A 19,342-nucleotide genomic window follows, 5' to 3' on the forward strand; every position below is an offset into this window, starting at 1 on the left:
TTTGCATCTAGGAGGTGAGTATGCAAGAATTTCTATAACATTTTTTCAACTTTGCTTTTAGAAAAATGCAGCAATAAAAATGTTGGGGGATAAACACTGTGTATGCAATTAAAAGGAAAAAGAAACCAGTCTGTGCACCAAATTTGACCCCTGGATCATAAATTCATCCTCTCTCTTATGTTATTAGATAACAAAGGATTCTGAGAGATTAAGGATAATGCACTAAGTACCTTACACCCTGAAACCAAAACATGCTTTCACACCAGCAGACTTGGAATGGTCCCTGAGCAAGCTCAGACACAATTATTAGTGGAAGAACAGGAACAAAGAGACTGTTGAAAACCTGTTGGCTTCAGCAGGAAGCTGGAGGGGCCTACATTTTAGGAAAGCTTCTAGGGGAATGGCAGAATCAAGAAGGGCCCAGGCCTGAGGCGACTGTCCCTCCTTGCCCAGCCACGTTCATAAGGTGGAGAGCCAATTAGTGAAGGAAAAGTTCTATTCAATAACATGAAAACCTTGCTCTTGGCTAACACAAGTCAAATTAGTCGCTCAGAATTGACAAATCTCTCAGTATTTCTTTGTTTTGGAGCCACTGCTACCCTGGCAACGTGAGCCCTGAGATAACTGGGCAGGATAATGACTCTTTGGAGTCATGATTGCTCTTCTCTGAAATAGCAAGAGCCTCCTCAAGGCAATGGCTAGAATAAAAAGCCTTAGAAAAGACGAGTTTACTTAGTTCTGTTTTTTCTGCCTTCCAAGTTTTGGAATGAAGTTAGTCAAAAGCACAGTTAAAAGACCTTGAACTGTGGTGCAAATGCCTGACACTCTCTGTTTCACCTCTGTGACCGCAGGCCCCTGCCAATCAGAGACTGAGGGGAGCTCTGCATACAGAAGGGGCTTCAGAGGGAGCCCAGGCTGGGGGTGCTTACCATGCTCTTGGCATCTTGCTGGCTACTGACACTGTGCTGTTTTATTTGATACCAATAATGACCCTGCAAGTTAGCTTTATTTTCCCGTCAGGCAAGTGAGAAAAATGAGGCTTGGACAGATTAAGGAATTTTTCTAGGGTTCCCTGGCCAAGAAGTGATACAGGTGGGATTAGAAAAGCACAGAGCTGCCTGGCTCCAAAGTTGGAGGAGAAAGCAATAGGGAAGGGCAGCTGGGAGGTACAGAACGGACTCTCTGGCTGGTTGTCAGAGCTCCAGAGTGGGACCAGCTACTGACCACAGGCCAGAAGGAGCAGGGCCAGTGAAGACTTTGCCAATACAACCAAAATAACAAGTGGTCACAGGTCCTCCTCTGCAGCCCTAGCTGCTTGTTCTCCAAAATCCAATGTGGAGAAACAGGATCTACATGTAGGGTTATAGACCTTTAATTTTTTAATTTCTTTTTCTCTTATCTTAAAGCAAGCCTTTTACCTGAACCATAAAAGAAGATAGCGAGAGAAGTAATAAAACTATAATCAGAGAAGTTATAAGACAAGAGGGGCATTATCCATTCATTAAAAAGTAGGTACTCGTGGTTACAAAGCTGGGAGAGAAAGAAAGGAAATATGAAGTGTTCACCCAGATGATTAACTTAATGTGTCAAGGCCGTGGTGGTTTAGTTGCTGAGTCGTGTGCAATTCTTGTGACTCCATGGACTGTAGCCCACAAGGCTCCTCTGCCCATGGGATTTCCCAGGCAAGAATGGAGTGGCTTGTCATTTCCTTCTCCAGGGGATCTTCCCAACCCAGGGATAGAACCTGCATCTCCTGCGCTGGCAGAAGGATTCTTTACCACCGAGCCACCTGATATAACTCCTAGGTATCTTCAGGGTATCAGTGATTTCATTGTTCCTTAGTTAAGAATAGCAATCTACAAATGAAGTAATGAAATCCTTTAAATTTTACTGTTTAAAATTACCCATTTTAATTTTTAAAAATTAAAATCTACTCATTTTAAATTTTAAAAATGAAGGTGTTCCTGGCATTTTTGTCATTTGATGAGCCAGAGGTGTCCAAGAGCATTCTCCACGACTCCCAGGATTTAAACAAGTTATTGAATTCCACAGGACCCAGCCATGGATGGGATGCTGGAGAAGAAATTCTTAACCAATAGGTCACTGGAAAGGACCTCATATGGATGAGGTGAATTAAATCATCAACAGTATCACTAAAAATAAAAATTCTACATATTTATGAGCCTAACATAGAATTTTAAAGGCACAGTTGCTAGCTTTTCAGTTTCTTGCTAGTGATAGGAACCAGATAGTGGGAATATTGGCTCTGGTTTAAAACCCACTCAATTTGCTAGGGAGAGCTATTGATTTTGGTTTGATGTGAATGACAGAAATGTGGGTATTGATATTTGAATCGGAAACATTCAAGAGTCATTTTGGATGTCAGTGAACAACTCTCCATCCTGACAGGCAGAAATCAAAAGCAGACAACTCTATTCTCTGAGAGCCCATGGGGGCTCGAAGGACTCCTTTTTGAAACTCATTTCACCTCTGGCCATCTGCAATCGTTCTATTGTTCACTCATCTGGTTTAAGGTGTTGAGGAATCCTATTAAAATGGAAACAGTATAGAAAAGGGTCATACACTGAGCCATCACTGCTGCTGCTGCTGCTAAGTCGCTTCAGTCGTGTCCGACTCTGTGCGACCCCATAGACGGCAGCCACCAGCCTCCCCCGTCCCTGGGATTCTCCAGGCAAGAACACTGGAGTGGGTTGCCATTTCCTTCTCCAATGCATGAAAGTGAAAAGTGAAAGTGAAGTCGCTCAGTCGTGTCCGACTCTTCGAGACCCCACGGACTGCAGCCTACCAGGCTCCTCCATCCATGGGATTTTCCAGGCAAAGTACTGGAGTGGGGTGCCATTGCCTTCTAGGGGAGGTGAAAGATCACAAGTTTAAAGTCCATCTACCTGAGCTGGAATCCCAGTTCTGCCACTTTGCCCCCAGCCTCAGCCAGATTATATAACCCGTCTGGATCTTAGTGTTCTTTACGAGTGGGTTGTTGTATTTTGACTAAATGAGATAATGTAAACAAAGTACTCAGCGCTGTGCCAGAGCCAAATTAGGAGTTCCCAAAGACATAATTACTTGGGGAAGGGATGGCTTGGGAATTTTGGATTAGCAGATGCAAAGTACTATGTATAGATTGAATAAACAGGGTTGGCTATATAGCACAGAGAACTATATTCAATATCCTATAATAAACCATAATGGAAAAATATGAAAAAGAATATACATGCATATATATGTATATCTATATATAGGACTTTACAGGTGGTGCTAGTGGTAAAGAACCCACTTGCCAATGCAGGAGACGTAAGAGATGTGGATTGCGGGTTTGATCCCTGGTTGGGAAGACTTCCTGAAGGAGGGCATGGCAACCCACTTCAGTATTCTTGTCTGGAGAATCCCAGGGACAGAGGAGCCTGGAAGGCTACAGTCCATAGGGTTGCACAGAGCCAGACACTACTGAAGTGTCTGAACACACAAACATATGTGTTTCCTGTATAGGAGAAATTAATACAACATTATAAATCAACTATACTTCAATAAAAAAAATTTAATATAAAAAAAGAAATAATTACTATTGTTGCCAATATTGGTCACCAACAGAGCTCCCATTTGTTATTACATTAGCCAACCTGTCATCTAGCAGCCATCTAAGGGAGTGGGCCAGAAGGTAAGTGAGGCAGGAAGGTCCAAAGATTGTCTAGACTAGAGACTTGGCCAGAGTGGACAGGCTGTGTCAAAGCAGCTTCCTTGGGCAGGAGTTTGACCCAGAGGACACTGACTAACTCTGGTGCCAGGGACTTTGTTGGAAAAAAGAAGGTGTAGCCAAGTGGCAACATAACCACAACTGCTTTTATGAAGTAAACAGAAATAAAAAAACCCTCACATCTTCTTACATAGATGGATTAGATAGCACCAATTCTGCCCTTTCCAGTTTCAACAGATCTGATGTGGCCCTCCTAATAGAAACCAGCAGATTACCGCAGGGACAGTGGCTGTGAAATGTGATGGACAGCCAGAGAGCCTTATCTTGGACGAGGAAGCTGAAGTACAGAAGGATAAGTTAACTCGACCAAGATCACACAGAGAGCAAGAAGTGGAGTTCAGAACTAAACCAAGTAGACCTATTGTGCTATGAAGAGTAGCTTTCCCCTCAGACTTGTCTGAATCCTGAACTTTCCTTGTTATGGGTTAACAAAAGTAAGAATTACAGTCCAGAGGAGTTCCACCTTCCAAAGTCAACAAGCAGTCCAAATTATCTTGTGGGTTCTTTTGTAGGACTCCCTGGCAGAGACAGAAATACTGAGTCTCCAATAAGTCCAACAGAGCCAGTTTCCCTCTCCTTTGTTGAAAAAGACCATTGTTAAATGTGAATATGGTGCCATTTCACTGTCTGTAAGCTCCTTTTCTTGACTGATTGGGCCAGAATCCGGAATCACAAACACTTCCCTCCAGCCCTGGCTTAGGCTTCATGACTAGGGAGGACTGCCACTTTCCAAAGCAGAAACAACCTTCTCCCTTCTGTTTGCACAAGCAGGACCTAACTACCACAGAGTTTCATTTCACAACTAGATTCCCACCCAAGAAGATCCCCACTGTTCGAATTTGTGCCCTGGACATCTCTGGGGAGTGCTAATTACTAATCCACAGGGGGAAGGCAATGGAGCAGGAGCAAAAGCCTGCAAATTCCTCCCTGGGGGCTGAAGAGCAAAACCTCTCTACTAGCTAGACAGTCTGCCCCTCAGGGCAAACCTACAAGACGTGGGTGACATTCTGTTGGGGAGAGGGGAGTTTTGCATTGGAAACTGATGAAAAAAAGAATTCTGTTGAGCTCCCAGGATATGTACCATTTATCTCAGCAGCTGCTGAAATACCTGGATAATTTTAGGAGCAAGTATGTGGTTAATGGAGGATGAGAAAGCATTCCATTTGAACTGCTTCTGCATTGCCAATTATATGAAAAATTTTTCTGAATTAAGATTACTGGCCAAGTAAAACAGAAACTCTTACACTGTGAAGATAACATTCTAAACAACACTCAGTTAATGCTAAATTAAGTATCTCTTTGTGAGAAATCACTATTACATTCTCTGCAAGCTGTTTAAAATTCTTTGGAGTCCTAGGCTAATACATGTGATTCTAAACATAGACATCCCTTTTCCCTCTCACAAAAAAAAAAAAAAAAAAAAAAGGAAAGAAAGAAAGAAGGAAGGAAAGAAAAAGAACTCATCAGGATAGAGGTAAAGTTTCTAAATAGAAAAAGTGATTGAAGTTAGCACAAAAGTTATACATAAATATTATATTAAGTTCTGGGCAATTCAGAAACAACAATCTCTCTTTTTTTTCCTACCAAAATCTTATCACAAACATGAACATTATAGGTAAATCTTTAAAAATCTAGGAGCAAGATTATTCAGGACATTTGAGGAAGAAATAGACCTCCACATTGAGCTTTCAGGCTCCAAAAATGATCTTTATCTGAAGGTTACAGACATAAAAAAAATTTTTTTAATGTATTTTTTATTGAGGTATCAGAGGATGAGATGGCTGGATGGCATCACCGATGCAATGGACATGAACTTGGGCAAACTTCGGGAGATGGTGAGGGACAGGGAGGCCTGGCGTGCTGCAGTCCATGGGGTCGCAGAGAGTCAGACACAGCTGGGTGACTGAACAACATAATTTGCATACAGTAAAGTGTACAGGTTTTTAAGTGTACAGTTCAATGAATTTTAACAATTGTATACACCCATGTAATTACGCAAATGGGCTTCCCAAGTGACTCAGTGGTAAAGAATCTGCCTGCCAGTCCAGGAGACTTGGATTCCATTCCTGGGTTGGGAAGATCCCCTGGAGAAGGAAATGGCAACTCACTCCAGTATTCTTGCCTCAGAAATCCCATGGACAGAGGAGCCTGGCGGGCTACAGTCCACGGGGTTGCAAGAGCCGGACATGGCTTAGAGACTAAACGACAACAAATTATCTAAACAGGTAAGATATTCCACTGCCATAGAAAATTCTCTCATGCCCTTTCCCAGTTGACATCTCCTCCACAACCAGAGGCACTCACTGTCCCAATTTCTACCAGCATAGATTAATTTTGCCTGCTATAGAACTTCACAAAATTGGGATTTTATAGCGTGGAGATTTGTAGCAAGTTCACTTAGCTACACTTGGCATGCCCAGTCAAATGGAGGAGATACAGGTTTTTAAAATCCCCATGTCCTCCCTGCCCCCTTCCCCATGACCAGAGAAAAAGTAAAATCCCACTGGAGAATGCTCAAGATTCTAGCAAAGAGGGCCTTCCACCTTAAAAAAAAAAAAAAGCTTCTACTGACGACATATTTTAGAATCTAAAATACAGAGGTCGAAATAAACTTTTTAAGATTCAAGATGGGGGAAAAAGGGAAAGAGTTTCATAGCAGGCGACTGACTATTTTGAAATGTAAGAAGTCATACAAGATGAAATAAAAACACGATAGAAATGTTGGTCATGCTGGTATTAAAAGTAGTAAGATGTTGATGAGTTAGGCCTCCAAAGGCTCCTTTACATGCATTGCTATTATCTTGCTCAGCTGCTGGAACCTGCTGTTTTAAAGGCAGGAGAGAAGAACATCCCCTGATAGCACCTGGGTTATTTATCATTATGTATAACCCTGCTACACTCTATTTTATTATGCTGCCTTTAAAAGGAAGATAATGCAAGTATGGTTAATTTGCCTCTCTTCTTTATCTATACAGTGTCGTGACCCATCACAGCTTTGTCCCACGAGATTTGTTTTTCAACCCCAAAGAAATCCACAAGAAACTCTCCCTAAAAATTCCATTAATAACCTCTTTCAGCGCATATAGGTTGCAGGGTCTGGAACTAAGAATGTTTTAATCTCTCCAGCAAAACAATGTCTCATAATGATGTACAGGACTATTGCTGTACTGATGAAGAATCATACATAATTCAGCACCTTTCACTTGGCACCACTGTGATGTCCTCATTAGCCGTGGCTCACAGTGTCTGTCAGATGGTGTCCATGCGAACGCAGGCATTATATTGTCTTTGAGATGTGCAGCTGCTTCCATGACACTGCCAGTATATAAAAACATGACGCCAGTTTGTTTTATTTAGTGCTAAACCTTCCAGTTTGTAAAAACAAGGCTGACACAGAGCCTGACATGAGGCAGTGAAAATAATTAGCTCTCATTTTCTCAGCCTCCTATTTCCTTCTCCCTGCTGTGTTCTCTTTCCACTAAACCACCACATGTCAGTCGAAATGGGAGGCAATTAGTGGGCTCATTTCAGTCCCCACAACTGTGCTGAAAAGAAAGTATTTATGATGGCACAATGAACAGCTGAAAGATTAAATAACATTTGCCTTTTGAAAAGAAAATGACTTCTAGCTAAATGGGCAATTTTTGATTATTCTCAAACAAGCTTAGAGTAGTTGGTTTTTAAAATACAAGAAAGGAAAATGAGTCATTTTTAGGTGAAAGAATCAAATAAAACTTGACACAGTAATGCAAATAACTGATGTTTTATTGCAAAATATGTAAATGCGTTATACCCTTAACAATGGCTTGTGTCTAAGGTCAGGGCAGACCGGTGCCAACTAGACACCACTGGAGATAAGGTTGTTCTGTTGCCTTTTGGGGGGTTTTTATTTGAGTTATGGGTGGAAAAAAGACTTTAGGGATGGTGCTAAAATAAAGTGAGAAGTCAAGTGAGGTATACTTTAGTATGATGCACTATATACTTGACTACCTAAAATGGCTCAGATGTTAGTTGACATATTTGGAAAAGTCTTTTTTATTTACTTATTTTTAAACTGTATTTGAAATTGGAAGGTACTAAGTATTCATCTCGGAAAAAAAGAATGGTAAATCTTCTTATTGATTTTTTAATAATTAAGAATCTATTCTGTCTCCAACTGAGTTTCTTAACCAATACAGAAAGTGGTCTGACTTACCTAATTACTGCTTAAATTGTTAATACTACAGAATGGGCTGCAAATAAACTTTTACCCAGGACTTTTACTCAAAATACAAAAGTATTTTACTCAAAATACAAGAAACTTTTACTCAAAATACCAAAACAGCTCTTTTACCTACTTACTTCTCCTGCCTCCTCCCATGTCTCCAGAGATGACTCCAAGAAATACATTTTTTTTTCTTTTTTCTTTTAGAAATACAATTTTTTGAAAAAAGAAATAACAAGATTGTCCCAGTTAGTAGGCATTACTTATTCTCAGTTCACATCTTAATGTTGATGTGGTTGTCATAGATCTTTGATTTTCCAACATAGTTCTTTTAATTTGACTTCAAATAATCTGTCCTTTTACAGTTGATTATTTCCAAGATCTAAATTTTGGTTCAGGATACACAAGTCACTGTGAGTTATGGAGGCCTTCTCTCTGCAGATCCACAGAGACTTTTCCAAACCTGCTTCTAAAAGCAAAGATCTCTGTTATTATCAACAACTGTGCCTGTCATCATGGAGTTGCCAATAGTGGCTGTTAGAGCCATTTTAAAAGGCAGTCACACAAAAAAAATAAAATAAAAAAATAAAAGGCAGTCACAAATTTAAGTTTTGTTCTCTGTTTCTATAATTATATTCTTACTTTTTACAAACTCAAATCCTAAGGTATGATTCATACACTATGGTCAGTGTAGCTGTACGAGCCAACAGCCACCCAAGGGGATCTAAGCCAACAGTTGGGTTCATGGGGAGCTTGGAGCTCTCTGAGCTAACTACACGTTTTAATATAGCTGGAAACCAGCAGTAATATGTTTGTGATTTATTTAAACCTATGTTTCATCATGCATGCTTCCTTGCTACTCATGATTTTGAAAGGACCACATAATCTTGATCAAGAAGACTAAGAGTGACCCAGTCTGTGCTGGGGCCAGGCCTCATGAGCTGATTACTTTCATCTCTTTCCAACTTTGAGTTCGGTGATGTCAGATTGGCAATTTGAATTTGGCTATGGTAGGAGTATTGACACCATGGAAAACTGCAAACACTACAAGTCAGGGCTGTTTTCTCCATTTACTAGACATATTCTGGCACACCATTTCTACACATGACTATCAATCCATCAGCAATGATGTCCTGGATACCTCTCCAGTTTTGTCTTAGTTCTGTAGGAGGCTGCCTGGCCTGTTTGACAAAGCATATAACCAATGCTAATTAGAAATCAGCAGCAAGTCATGTGGTCAAATTCTGAACTGTACTTGTTCCTTTGCTGTCAATTAAAACTTGTATTTCTTACAGAACCCTACCACTGCAAGCTTATATACTGAGGAGTACAAACACGTACTTGTGTACATGTATTTTATCCTCAAAAACAGTTGGTCATGGAAAATCAACTTTCATACACTGAATTTTTCATAAATGCTAGACATATCAAAGGAAGGCAAAGCGCTGCCTTTCAGTTCTTCTGAAATTACAAAAGGTGTTGGCTTTTTACTTCCTTACAAAATCCTTTTCTTTGTGCTCTATTTTATTCATGTTTATCTATCCATTTATAAAAACTCTATAATGGGGGGGGAAGCCCTATTTGACACAGTTTTTGATATTTATAGTGCTTTGAGAAAGGGCCTGGAGATTCAATTAAGTTTATTAAATGCCACATTTTATAAGCAATCTAATAAAGATGTAGAAGCACAATAGTGAGTGGGAAGTATTTGTAAAAAGCAGCATTTTTAACCTACAGATGAAACAACCAGAGAAGCGAAACCGTTGACTGAATTTCCTGGGTTGGGGAGTGGGAGAAAGGGGCCAGGTGCTTACAGGGACGGGTGGAAGGGGGGAGGGGGAGGGGACGCGAATGTCTTCTACTCTGAAGGGGCCGTTAGTGCCACTTCCACTTTTTCCAAATGTCCCTCTTGTTTTCTCTTTCTGGTTTGCTTGCCTCTTCAAATGCTGCTGGAAGCCTGTTTAATTAAGGGTCCGCTGGAGCCAAGGTGTCCTTCCCCAGGCTTCTCCCCTAAGCCCATCTCTTCTCTACCGCAGGGATCCACTTAGACTCATGGAATCCCAGCTTCAATCAGGTTTCCTCGCCCCATGGGGGAGAAAACGGACTAAGGACTCAGGAGCAAAGTCTATGACTGTCCAGCACTCACAGGAATGGATGGCTCCTCGGAGAGTCCCCTCCTAACTCTGCTTTTGAATTTTTATGACACAGAGTCTCAAAAGGAGCTCGGTGAGAAAACTGCTGGGTAATTTGATAGTTTATTCCTTGGCAATTTGAGAATCAATGCTCCTGACTGGCAAGTTGATAAGAGATATAATAAGAAACTCTATGCACCTGAATATTCCAATAAAAAGGGTGGTTGCCACCCTGGGGAGTGCATGAAGCTGCCTGAGATTCTGTAAGCTGCTTTCCTTCTGTAGCAAGTCAAAGCCTTAGGTTACAAATACAAGGCACCTTCCACATGAAACAAAAATAGTGGTGGTTTAGTATCAAATGACCAAAAAAATGTTTGCCTTTTTACTGCCAATGCACCTATTTTGGGGACTGAATCTGATACTTTTCAAGGGCTTTCCTGGTGGCTCAGTGGTAAAGAATCTGCCTGCAGTGTAGGAGCTGCAGGACACCTGGGTTCAATCCCTTAGTCGGGAAGATCCCCTGGAGGAGGGCATGGCACCCCACTCCAGTATTCTTGCCTGGAGAATTCCAGGGACAAAGGACCCTGGTGGGGGTCCCAAAGAGTTGGACATGACTAAAGTGACTTAGCATGCATGCACGCATGATACTTTTCAAAAAGAAATAGTAAGACATGGCGGCTGAGGCCTTGGGCTGGACCTGCCCCTGACTAGGTAGGGGCTCTGGGGGAGGAGCTCTTCCTCTCCCCTCCTTCATTTCCTCCTGGTCTAATACAGGGATACTGCTCCCTGTGAGGGTGAGTTATAATGATTACACCAGAAAAATGTTTGCAGAGTACTTGCCACAGTGTCTGGGAGAGGTATGAAATAATAATAATTATCATAAGCATTTTAAGCACCTCGCCCAGGAAACCTGAGCTGAGAAAGACCCAATTTCTGCCAATACCACTGTCAACTTCGAGGCTGCCTCAATGCACAATGTTATTTAAATTGATAATTAATTTTACTCTGTAGAAATGGGTAAATGGGTGAAACTCATTCTCAACTTCTTATTAATTTAAATTGTCAGGAAAGCCTTTGGTCCAATTATTTCCCCTGCCAGGTTGTCGGAGAAAAGGAAAGGAAAAAGGATGTTGGTTTCATTGGTGGACAAATTCTTGAATCACTTACGGTGCTGGAGTCTGATGAGGGCCTGGTCATCTCGAGAGGTGGGGTCACAGTCAGGGGCTCTGACTAGCAAAGACTGAGGTCACAGTCAGGGGCTCTGACCAGCAAAGACTGACAGGTCTTACAAGGAAAGCCTTTGTTTCCTACATATATTTGTATATTGGTGGATAAGGCCATATTTCCATTGTTTCCTCTCAGTAGGCCAGTTACTGCACAACAAACCAATTTTAAGTGGTAGCTAGCTGGTGGTCCTTTTCAGAGGCAGTGGGAAAACACAGCTACTATTTTCATGATAAAGTCATTGTCATACATTATTCCCAATAGCTGCCTTTAGAACACATCTTTCATTTTAACTGTTTGGAGAGAACTTCCAAAGCCTCAATGTTCTCATTTAACTTATTCCAGTCATGGAGATGGGGGTAAAGGCTGCACCTTTTCCATAAAGATGGGCTTATGGGAACTCAGTTAATTGGAATTTTGAGGATGTCTTTTTCTCTTGGGTTCCACCTTGAAGGGTCAATGTAACAAGGTTTTCATGTGGGGAATTGAAATAGCAATTTAAAGCACATTTGTGAGAAGATATTTCATAATGTTAGGATATAGCCTAGCACATAATTGGGTAATTCAGATCTGGACACTAATTTACTCGAGGATTATTTTGTGAATGTCTCCAGATGGCTTAAATATCTTGGGCCAGGAATGAGAGCAAGTACATGTTTAATATAAAGGTTATGATGAAGATGTAATTTCTTGTTTCAGCTCTATCCTCTCCTCACCCTAAGCTGGTAACACACTTTCTCTAATCAAAAATGACAATACCATGTGCCTATGCATCTCACAGAAATGCCAAGGGGGGTAAATGAGGTGACAAGGATGAAATAACTTGAGCTCTTCAGAAAGAAGGACTCTCTAAGCCTAAGTTTTAAACATTATATTCAGAAAGTTATTTGCAAAGGACCATGAGCCTCTTCGAGCTCATATTCAAAACATCCCTTCCAAAAAAGCTTTTCCTGGAAATTCCCTGGAGGTCAGGACTCCACGCTTTCACTGCTGATTGAACCCCTGGTCGGGGAACTAAGATCCTGCAAGCCACAGGTACAGCCAAAAACTGGGGCGGCGGGGAGGGGGAAGCTTTTCTTTTCTTAATTAACCTCACCCATTCCAGTTACTGCTTTATACTTTTAGCGCCTTGGTGTTACATTTGCACTGTATATTTCACTTTTCATCTATTGCATTATAATGTCATCTAGCCAGCTGCTCACCCTAGAAACCTGGGCACCATCCTGGCTCCTCCCTCAGACCTCAGCTCCAGTCTGATCAGTTCTTTGGATGCACGCACTTCCATGGCACTGTCATAGCCTCAGCTCCTGTCCCTTTTTACCTGGTTGTCTCTCTGCCACACACAGGCCTTTCTCACTCTATCCTGAGTGCTTTCTAATTCATCCAGCTCATCTGTGCTTTTGAGGGATCATTTAAAACATAAATAGAATCTCTTTTGTTCAGTCGCTGTCATGTCAGACTCTTTTGTGACCCCATGGATGATTTCCCAAGCAAGAATTACTGGAGTGGGTTGCCATTTACTTCTCCAGGAGATTTTCCTGACCCAAGGGTTGAACCTGCATCTCCTACATTGCAGGAGGATTCTTTACCACTGAGCTACCAGGGAAGATTCTCTACGCCATGCTTAGCATTCTTCAAACTCCTTAGCTTAGCACACGAGACAGTTCTTTTCCTGTTCCCCAGTCACCCTTGTGGCTTAAATTCTCACCATTCTATTCTACCCACACTATGCTAAGTTGCCCCAGAGAGAGCGAGGTTTGAGTTGTGAGCTCTCATAGAAAGTAGCCCAAAGAAGAGCTGCCTGTGTTCTCCTAGCTTCTGAACTTTTGTACATACTGTCCCTTTTGCCTTCAATGTCTTCTCCCTAACCTAACAGTTCTTGATAGATTTCAAATTTTAGTTTAAGCATAAACTCTACCATGAAGATGTCAAGATCCTCCTTTGACTCCTTTCTGCACCCCTTTCAGTCTCATCCACTGTGCTTTCACTGAATGATGTGCATGATATTGTAAAAATGCATCATTCTGTATTAAAACCATTCATTGATCTTGTCTATTTTTTCCCATAGACTATGGCTTTCTTGCAAGGCAGTGCTATACTTTTAAACTTTGCATTCTGAGCATCTAGCAGAGAGCCAGGCACACAGTAGGTCCTAGGTAAATTTCTGCTGAGTGGATGAATGAAATTATTATTCTGCATGGGTGACCAAGGATCAGCAAATAATCAAAAGTTCCAGTGACCTGAGGCCTTGTGGATAAGCAATGACTCAACAAGTCTATACTACCATGGTCAAAACCAGACTACTGTATTTGGTCTCCAATATTATTTATAGCTTCTGATTTTTACTATGTGTGTATTAACAAGTCATTTCTTTGTGAATTGAAAATAATTTCTTGGCTGAAACTACTCTTGACAAGTCTTTTTCAAGAAAATTCTTGCCCCTTCTTTTACCTCCTACAAGCCATAAAAATGTTTAAACACAGAATACTCATAAATTAAGTCCCATAGAGGTGTAGATGCCAAAGAAGGCAAATTACAATGTGCAACTTATTTATCACCAGATGGACCTGGGGTATCCACAGGCAGACTCTCAGGATTGGAAGGGCCCTTGGTTACTGCTGGAGAGGAGCTTACTCTCCTATGCCCCTTTTAAGCTGTTTCTATCCACAGGAATGAATAGACAGTGATCCGATCACAGAGGAAGAAGAAAAGCGTTCCTACACCAGACACCTGGAGTCAGAGCAGCTTTCACTCATCCAAGTTCTGTGGCCCAAACAAGGAGCCTAAGATTTCCATTCAGCGAGAGCATCAATATACCTGCAGTGGTGCAGGTAAAACACTCTGTCAGGAGTCTAGAAAGAGTATCTTTTGAAGCCCCAGGTGAAACTAACCCCTTGCAACAATTTCCTATCATTCCCAAGCGCTGGTTCCAGGAATGGCCTGGGGTAAGCAAGGTTTAATTAGTGAGGGCCAGTGGGCCAGCTGAGCCCCACCAGCTCTCCCAAAGCAACGGGCTCAGGTAGTGAGGAGTTGTATTTACAAGGTCTCTTTGTGGCATCAAAGGAAAGGTACCAATAGTGTAGTAGTTAAGAGCTTGGTTCTGGGGTCGGAGAGGCTTGCGTTCAGATCCTTCTGCTACTTGCTAGCCATGTAACCCTCGGATAAATTATTTAGCTTTTCAGATCCTTACTCTCCTTATTTGTAAAACGAGGAGAAATAGCACTACACCTGAGTCCTGCATGCCTGGAACACAATGAGTGGTCCCTATTAGTAGACGTGATCACTATTATAGCTATTCATAGTAATCCAAAGTAACAGAAACCTATTATGATTGCAATTCACATGCCATCTAGCCCACACCATTTGCCCAGATTCTAAAAATAACATCGAGTAGCACTCCAAGTGAATGAGAATTGGTCAAAAGTCCTGCTACCCCATTTAGAGCTGATAATTTAGGTTTCCATTTTGCCTATAGTTCCATTCTCGGTGGTGTTCTACTCTCAATATGATAAAAGTGATTTCCCTTAAAAAACAAAGAAACTGGCAGGACTTTCCTGGCAGTCCAGTGGTGAAGATTCCATGATTGAAAGGTAGGGGCCCCGGGTTTGACCCCGGTCAGGGAGCTAAGACCTCACATGTCATGGGGCATGGCCAAAAAATAAAATTAAACAACAAAACCCCAAAGAAACTGGAATCAATTTCTTTGTGATACCAGGAAGCACAAACAATTACTCTACTGTCTGTGCCCCCAACCTTAACCCCCTCCCTTCATCCTCCATGGTTTGCAATGAGTTTCCTTGAGGGTTTGGGTGGCTCACCCAGGACTCTTCAGCTAGATGAGAAAGATTCCTAGATTGGCTTACAGAGGCAGTTGGCAGCCTTTCAACTAAATTCTATTTTATAAAGTCTATAAATTTACTCAGAATCATATTACCAGATGGTAGGGGGTATATAAAACCACTGAGTTCCAGGAGAAAAAAAGAGTAAATTAGACTGAAATTTATCCAAAGGACTTAAAATGTGATTTACCTGTAGTCCAGTCCCTGGTTTCAAGTGAAAACCAAAAACAAGTTCAAGATTCACTATTTTTTCCTCATTTTCTTCTGGTTCACCTACTGAGCCCTGAAACAGAAAACCAAGCACTGTTTATTTCGTATAGTGTTTTTACTTTTACTTCTCATGTAAAGGAGATGATTTCCCAGCACTTCTTTTTCCATTCTAATCTACTGTTTAATTTCTTTTTTTTTTTTTTTGATTATGCCACACATTCTAACTGCTTAAAGCAAGAGAAACGACATATTAAGTCTTTGAGAACTTTGTCAAATGATTTGTCTCATGTACTACAAACTGAATGCCAGCATCTTACATTTTTCATAATGCATCTTGTGTTGTGCAGTTTTTGCCTAGAAACGTACTTTGTCCCTTCACCTTGAAAGTTTCACAACACTCAAGATATTTACACCCTATTCCCAAAGAAGAATGCAGTTCCTAGAGTATCTGCAGATGGAGGGCAAGCAGAGGAACAAAATGAACATTTGAGGGCTCAGAGATGGAAAACTGGAATGGTTAGTCAATGAGAAGAGTTCTGTGTACTTCCTGCAAGTATCTACTAATTTTATAACAAACTATGCCAATACCTTTAGACTATATTTAAAATATAATATGTTAAATATGCGGCTTCCCAGGTGATGCTAGTGGTAAAGAACCCGCCTACTAAGGAAGGAGACATAAGAGATGCAGTTTCGATCCCTGGGTTGGGAAGATCCCCTGGAAGAGGGCATGGCAACCTACTCCAGTATTCTTGTCTGGAGAATCCCAAGAACAGAGGAGCCTGGTGGGATACAGTCCATGGGGTCACAAAGAATCAGATACAACTGAAGTGACTTAGCATGCATGAATGTTAAATATATTAATACTAATATGTTATTCAAACAATAAAACTCCTACCCCTCAATGCAAGTAGTCATCCAGAGCTTAGCGTGTGAATTCCTTCAGCAGCTTCCATGTTGGACAAAGTTCTGCAGAGCCAGGTGGGATGCCAGAAGGCCTCACCTGCAATGTTAGCCCTTATGTCCCCAAGCTACTAAGGTGACATGTGTTGTTCTTATCATGACTGTATTGTTAATATTTCAACTTGCAGGGAACAAGGGTATTCAATATATGCACATCCTAAGCTTTGCTCAAAGGGCCTTTTGTTGGACAGATATGATTAAATTTCACTTCAAACAGCAGTTCCCGACGTTGGCAAATTTAGGTGTGGATGTGGCAGGTGCATATGTCAATAAAAGTTGCATATTCTCAGTAAGAAAAACCGTACTTACCTTAATCAGTGGTGGGAAGTGAAACAAGTTTAGGTAATCGTGGGTTAATTTCTCAATGGCTGACTGTAAAAAAAAAAAAAATTATTAATGATCTGATAATGCCAAGAAAGGATTAAAATTATTGTGCACATATAAAGGCATTCTTTATTTATGTATTCCACAAAATGCCTTGGGGATGTTAATATCCAACATCTATTGAGAATAAACCTGATTGTTCAAAGTATTATAGGTAGTTTTATAATTATTGAATGGAACAGGAAGATATTTTAAAGATGTTAAATCTCAGAGTAGAAAAATAAGTAAAAGCTTTCTTCAAACACTGGTAGAGTACAGTAGTAACAAGTTAATATTCTATGGTACAGAATGCAGTCATCACCCCAAGTAACTGTGGGAAAAACAACAAAGAACACGAATATATCACCAGAGGCTCCCTTTAGGGCTGAAACATCACTGAAGGGTTTACTGCCCTGTGTGGGCTTTTCTATGGATTTGTGTCCAAAGCTCTGTCCCCCAATGGAGCACAAAGAACTCTTAAAGGAAAGGAGGACAATTTAAATTATGATTCTTTTTCATACTCATCAGGTATAATCCAGCTTTTCTGTGAACCAAACATATCACATAGAGAGTAAAAAAAGTACCAATGTGAGAAAAATGAGATGCATTTTTTAAAGTGAAATGAAAGCTGTTTACACCTGACAATGTAATCAGCACTTATTGGATGTTTGGCTTTATTCTTTCTACACAGGCTTCCAGGCTCAATGAGGTGGGAGCCAAGACATGCTGAACAGGACAATCAAATAGCAAAAGGGTAGTGGGCAGACCGTCCACTTTCCAGTTTTATGATCTACCATCTGTGGGCTGAGAGGCTCACTCACCTAGAAGGTTTACCAAATGCCCTGCCTGCCTCAGTGGGAGAGCGGAGCATGGAGGGCACTTTCTCACCCTCAGGATCGGAGGCGTGGGGTGGTGTGTATGTGTGTGTGTGTGTGTGTGTGTGTGTGTAGAGCGCTCTGACAAGGAGTAGGTGGGCTCCTCCAGGCTGGAGGTCCCTTTGTGGTGTCCCATCCCGAATGGCCCAACTTGAAGGATCCTTTCTTTATCTTCATTGCCTCAAGAGTATAGGCAATATATCCCTTTCTGCATTGGCTTGGCCAAAAAGTTCATTCAGTTTTAAGTAAAAATAAAAGACATTTTTCATTTTCACCAAGACTTTATTGAACAATGTATTCGCTAACCAAACTAAATTTTTGGTCAACCCAATATACATGGAATCTAAAATATGATACCAACGAACCTCTCTATGAAAACAGAAGCAGAATCACAGACATAGGGAACAGACTGGTGGTTGCCAAGGGGGTGGAGGTTGGGTGGGAGGTTGGAGTTAGCAGATGTAAGCTATTGTACGTAGAATGGATAAACAACAAGGTCTGACTGTATAGCACAGAGAACTGTATTCAATATCCTAAGATAAACCGTAATGGAAAATAATCTTTTTTTCTTCTTTTTTTAAAAAGAATATATGCAGGATGCTCCCAGACCTCCCATGGAAAGGTCTGTTTCCATGATCCTTTCCCCTTATTCTTTCCCTCTCATATAAGCTTATTTGTCAGAAGTGCCTGGGACCCCAGCTGAGATTGAGAGAGTATCATCTGTGGGCTGAGCACCCCCAACCCTTCCCCACCCCTGGGACAGCCACTGTTAACATGGCCCTGGCTTTGGCAGAGGTGGAGGGTCTGCAAACCTGACTTTTGAGATCCCCACCTCTGGGGACCGACTGTCTTTCTATGCACAAGCAGACTCTTCCAGGAGCTTGAGGGGTGTCTCCAGTCCCCGCAGATGCTGGTCACACCCTTCCTTTGAAACTCAGGACAGACACTCTACTCCCAACTGCCAAGACTCCGAATTAAAAGAAGCTGTATGTACATGTTTTATCTCTTTTCTGGGATGTAAATTTCTTTTCTTTTTTTTTTTTTTATTAAAGTATGAAGGAGATAGAGAAAGCTTCTGACATAGGCATCAGAAGGGGGCAGAAAGAGTACCCTGGGATGTAAATTTCTTAAGGGCAGGATTCTTTGTTTATTCACAGGCCCAGGACTCTGATTAGCAGGTATCCACTGTATTTGTTGAACAATAATTAGTAAGTCTGGACATTGCTTGCTTTAATGATACCAACCAGCATGGAGAGAAACTTAGACTGTCCTAGGCTGGGTCTAGGAATATTGAAATCACTGTGGCTGCAAGAGAGGCAAAGGGGAGTTGGGAGCTTCTTTTTGGCATCTGCTAAATAGGACAAGATTGACCAGATCTCTCTCTTTGAACCCTGAAACTCCTCTTTCTGTATGAGTGAAAAGAATATTTCCTACTGTGGGCCATCTAAGCCAGCATTGCTTTTCAGGATGGATTTGCCCACAGTCATAGGTTGAGATTAAATTATTTACCAGCATTTGAGGTGTATGTGTGTGTATGAGGTTTCCTGTCCATCTTCTCAGAGGGAGCAGATGATAGGTTAAGGCTAAGCCCTCATCCAAAGGGTGCTGAGGGGCTGTAAGGATATCTTTATATGGATCCAGGGCCCATAAGATAGGAGTGGATGTGTTCTCTTTGGACCTCAGGGAAGATTTCCCTGGAAAGCCCGGTATCAGTAGCCCCAATTGAGGAAAAGGGAATGGTTGTTGGCATGTTGGTAGAG

At 41.4% G+C, this 19,342-nt stretch overlaps 1 protein-coding gene across 3 annotated transcripts in view; it reads right to left on the minus strand.

The window, feature by feature from the left end:
- The window catches only part of MAP3K20 (mitogen-activated protein kinase kinase kinase 20), a 166,940-nt gene that overhangs the window by 13,634 nt on the left and 133,964 nt on the right, over positions 1 to 19,342 (minus strand). For all 3 annotated transcript variants that reach the window (XM_027557437.1, XM_027557455.1, XM_027557447.1), the window contains exons 15-16: positions 16,654 to 16,716; positions 15,362 to 15,454 (exon numbers count right to left, since the gene is read on the minus strand). In XM_027557437.1, coding sequence (XP_027413238.1) covers positions 15,362 to 15,454; positions 16,654 to 16,716 — 156 coding nt within the window. The remainder of the gene's footprint in view (positions 1 to 15,361; positions 15,455 to 16,653; positions 16,717 to 19,342) is intronic.

The sequence above is a fragment of the Bos indicus x Bos taurus genome, chromosome 2, assembly GCF_003369695.1.
Source record: "Bos indicus x Bos taurus breed Angus x Brahman F1 hybrid chromosome 2, Bos_hybrid_MaternalHap_v2.0, whole genome shotgun sequence".
NCBI classification, from domain to species: Eukaryota; Metazoa; Chordata; class Mammalia; order Artiodactyla; family Bovidae; genus Bos; species Bos indicus x Bos taurus.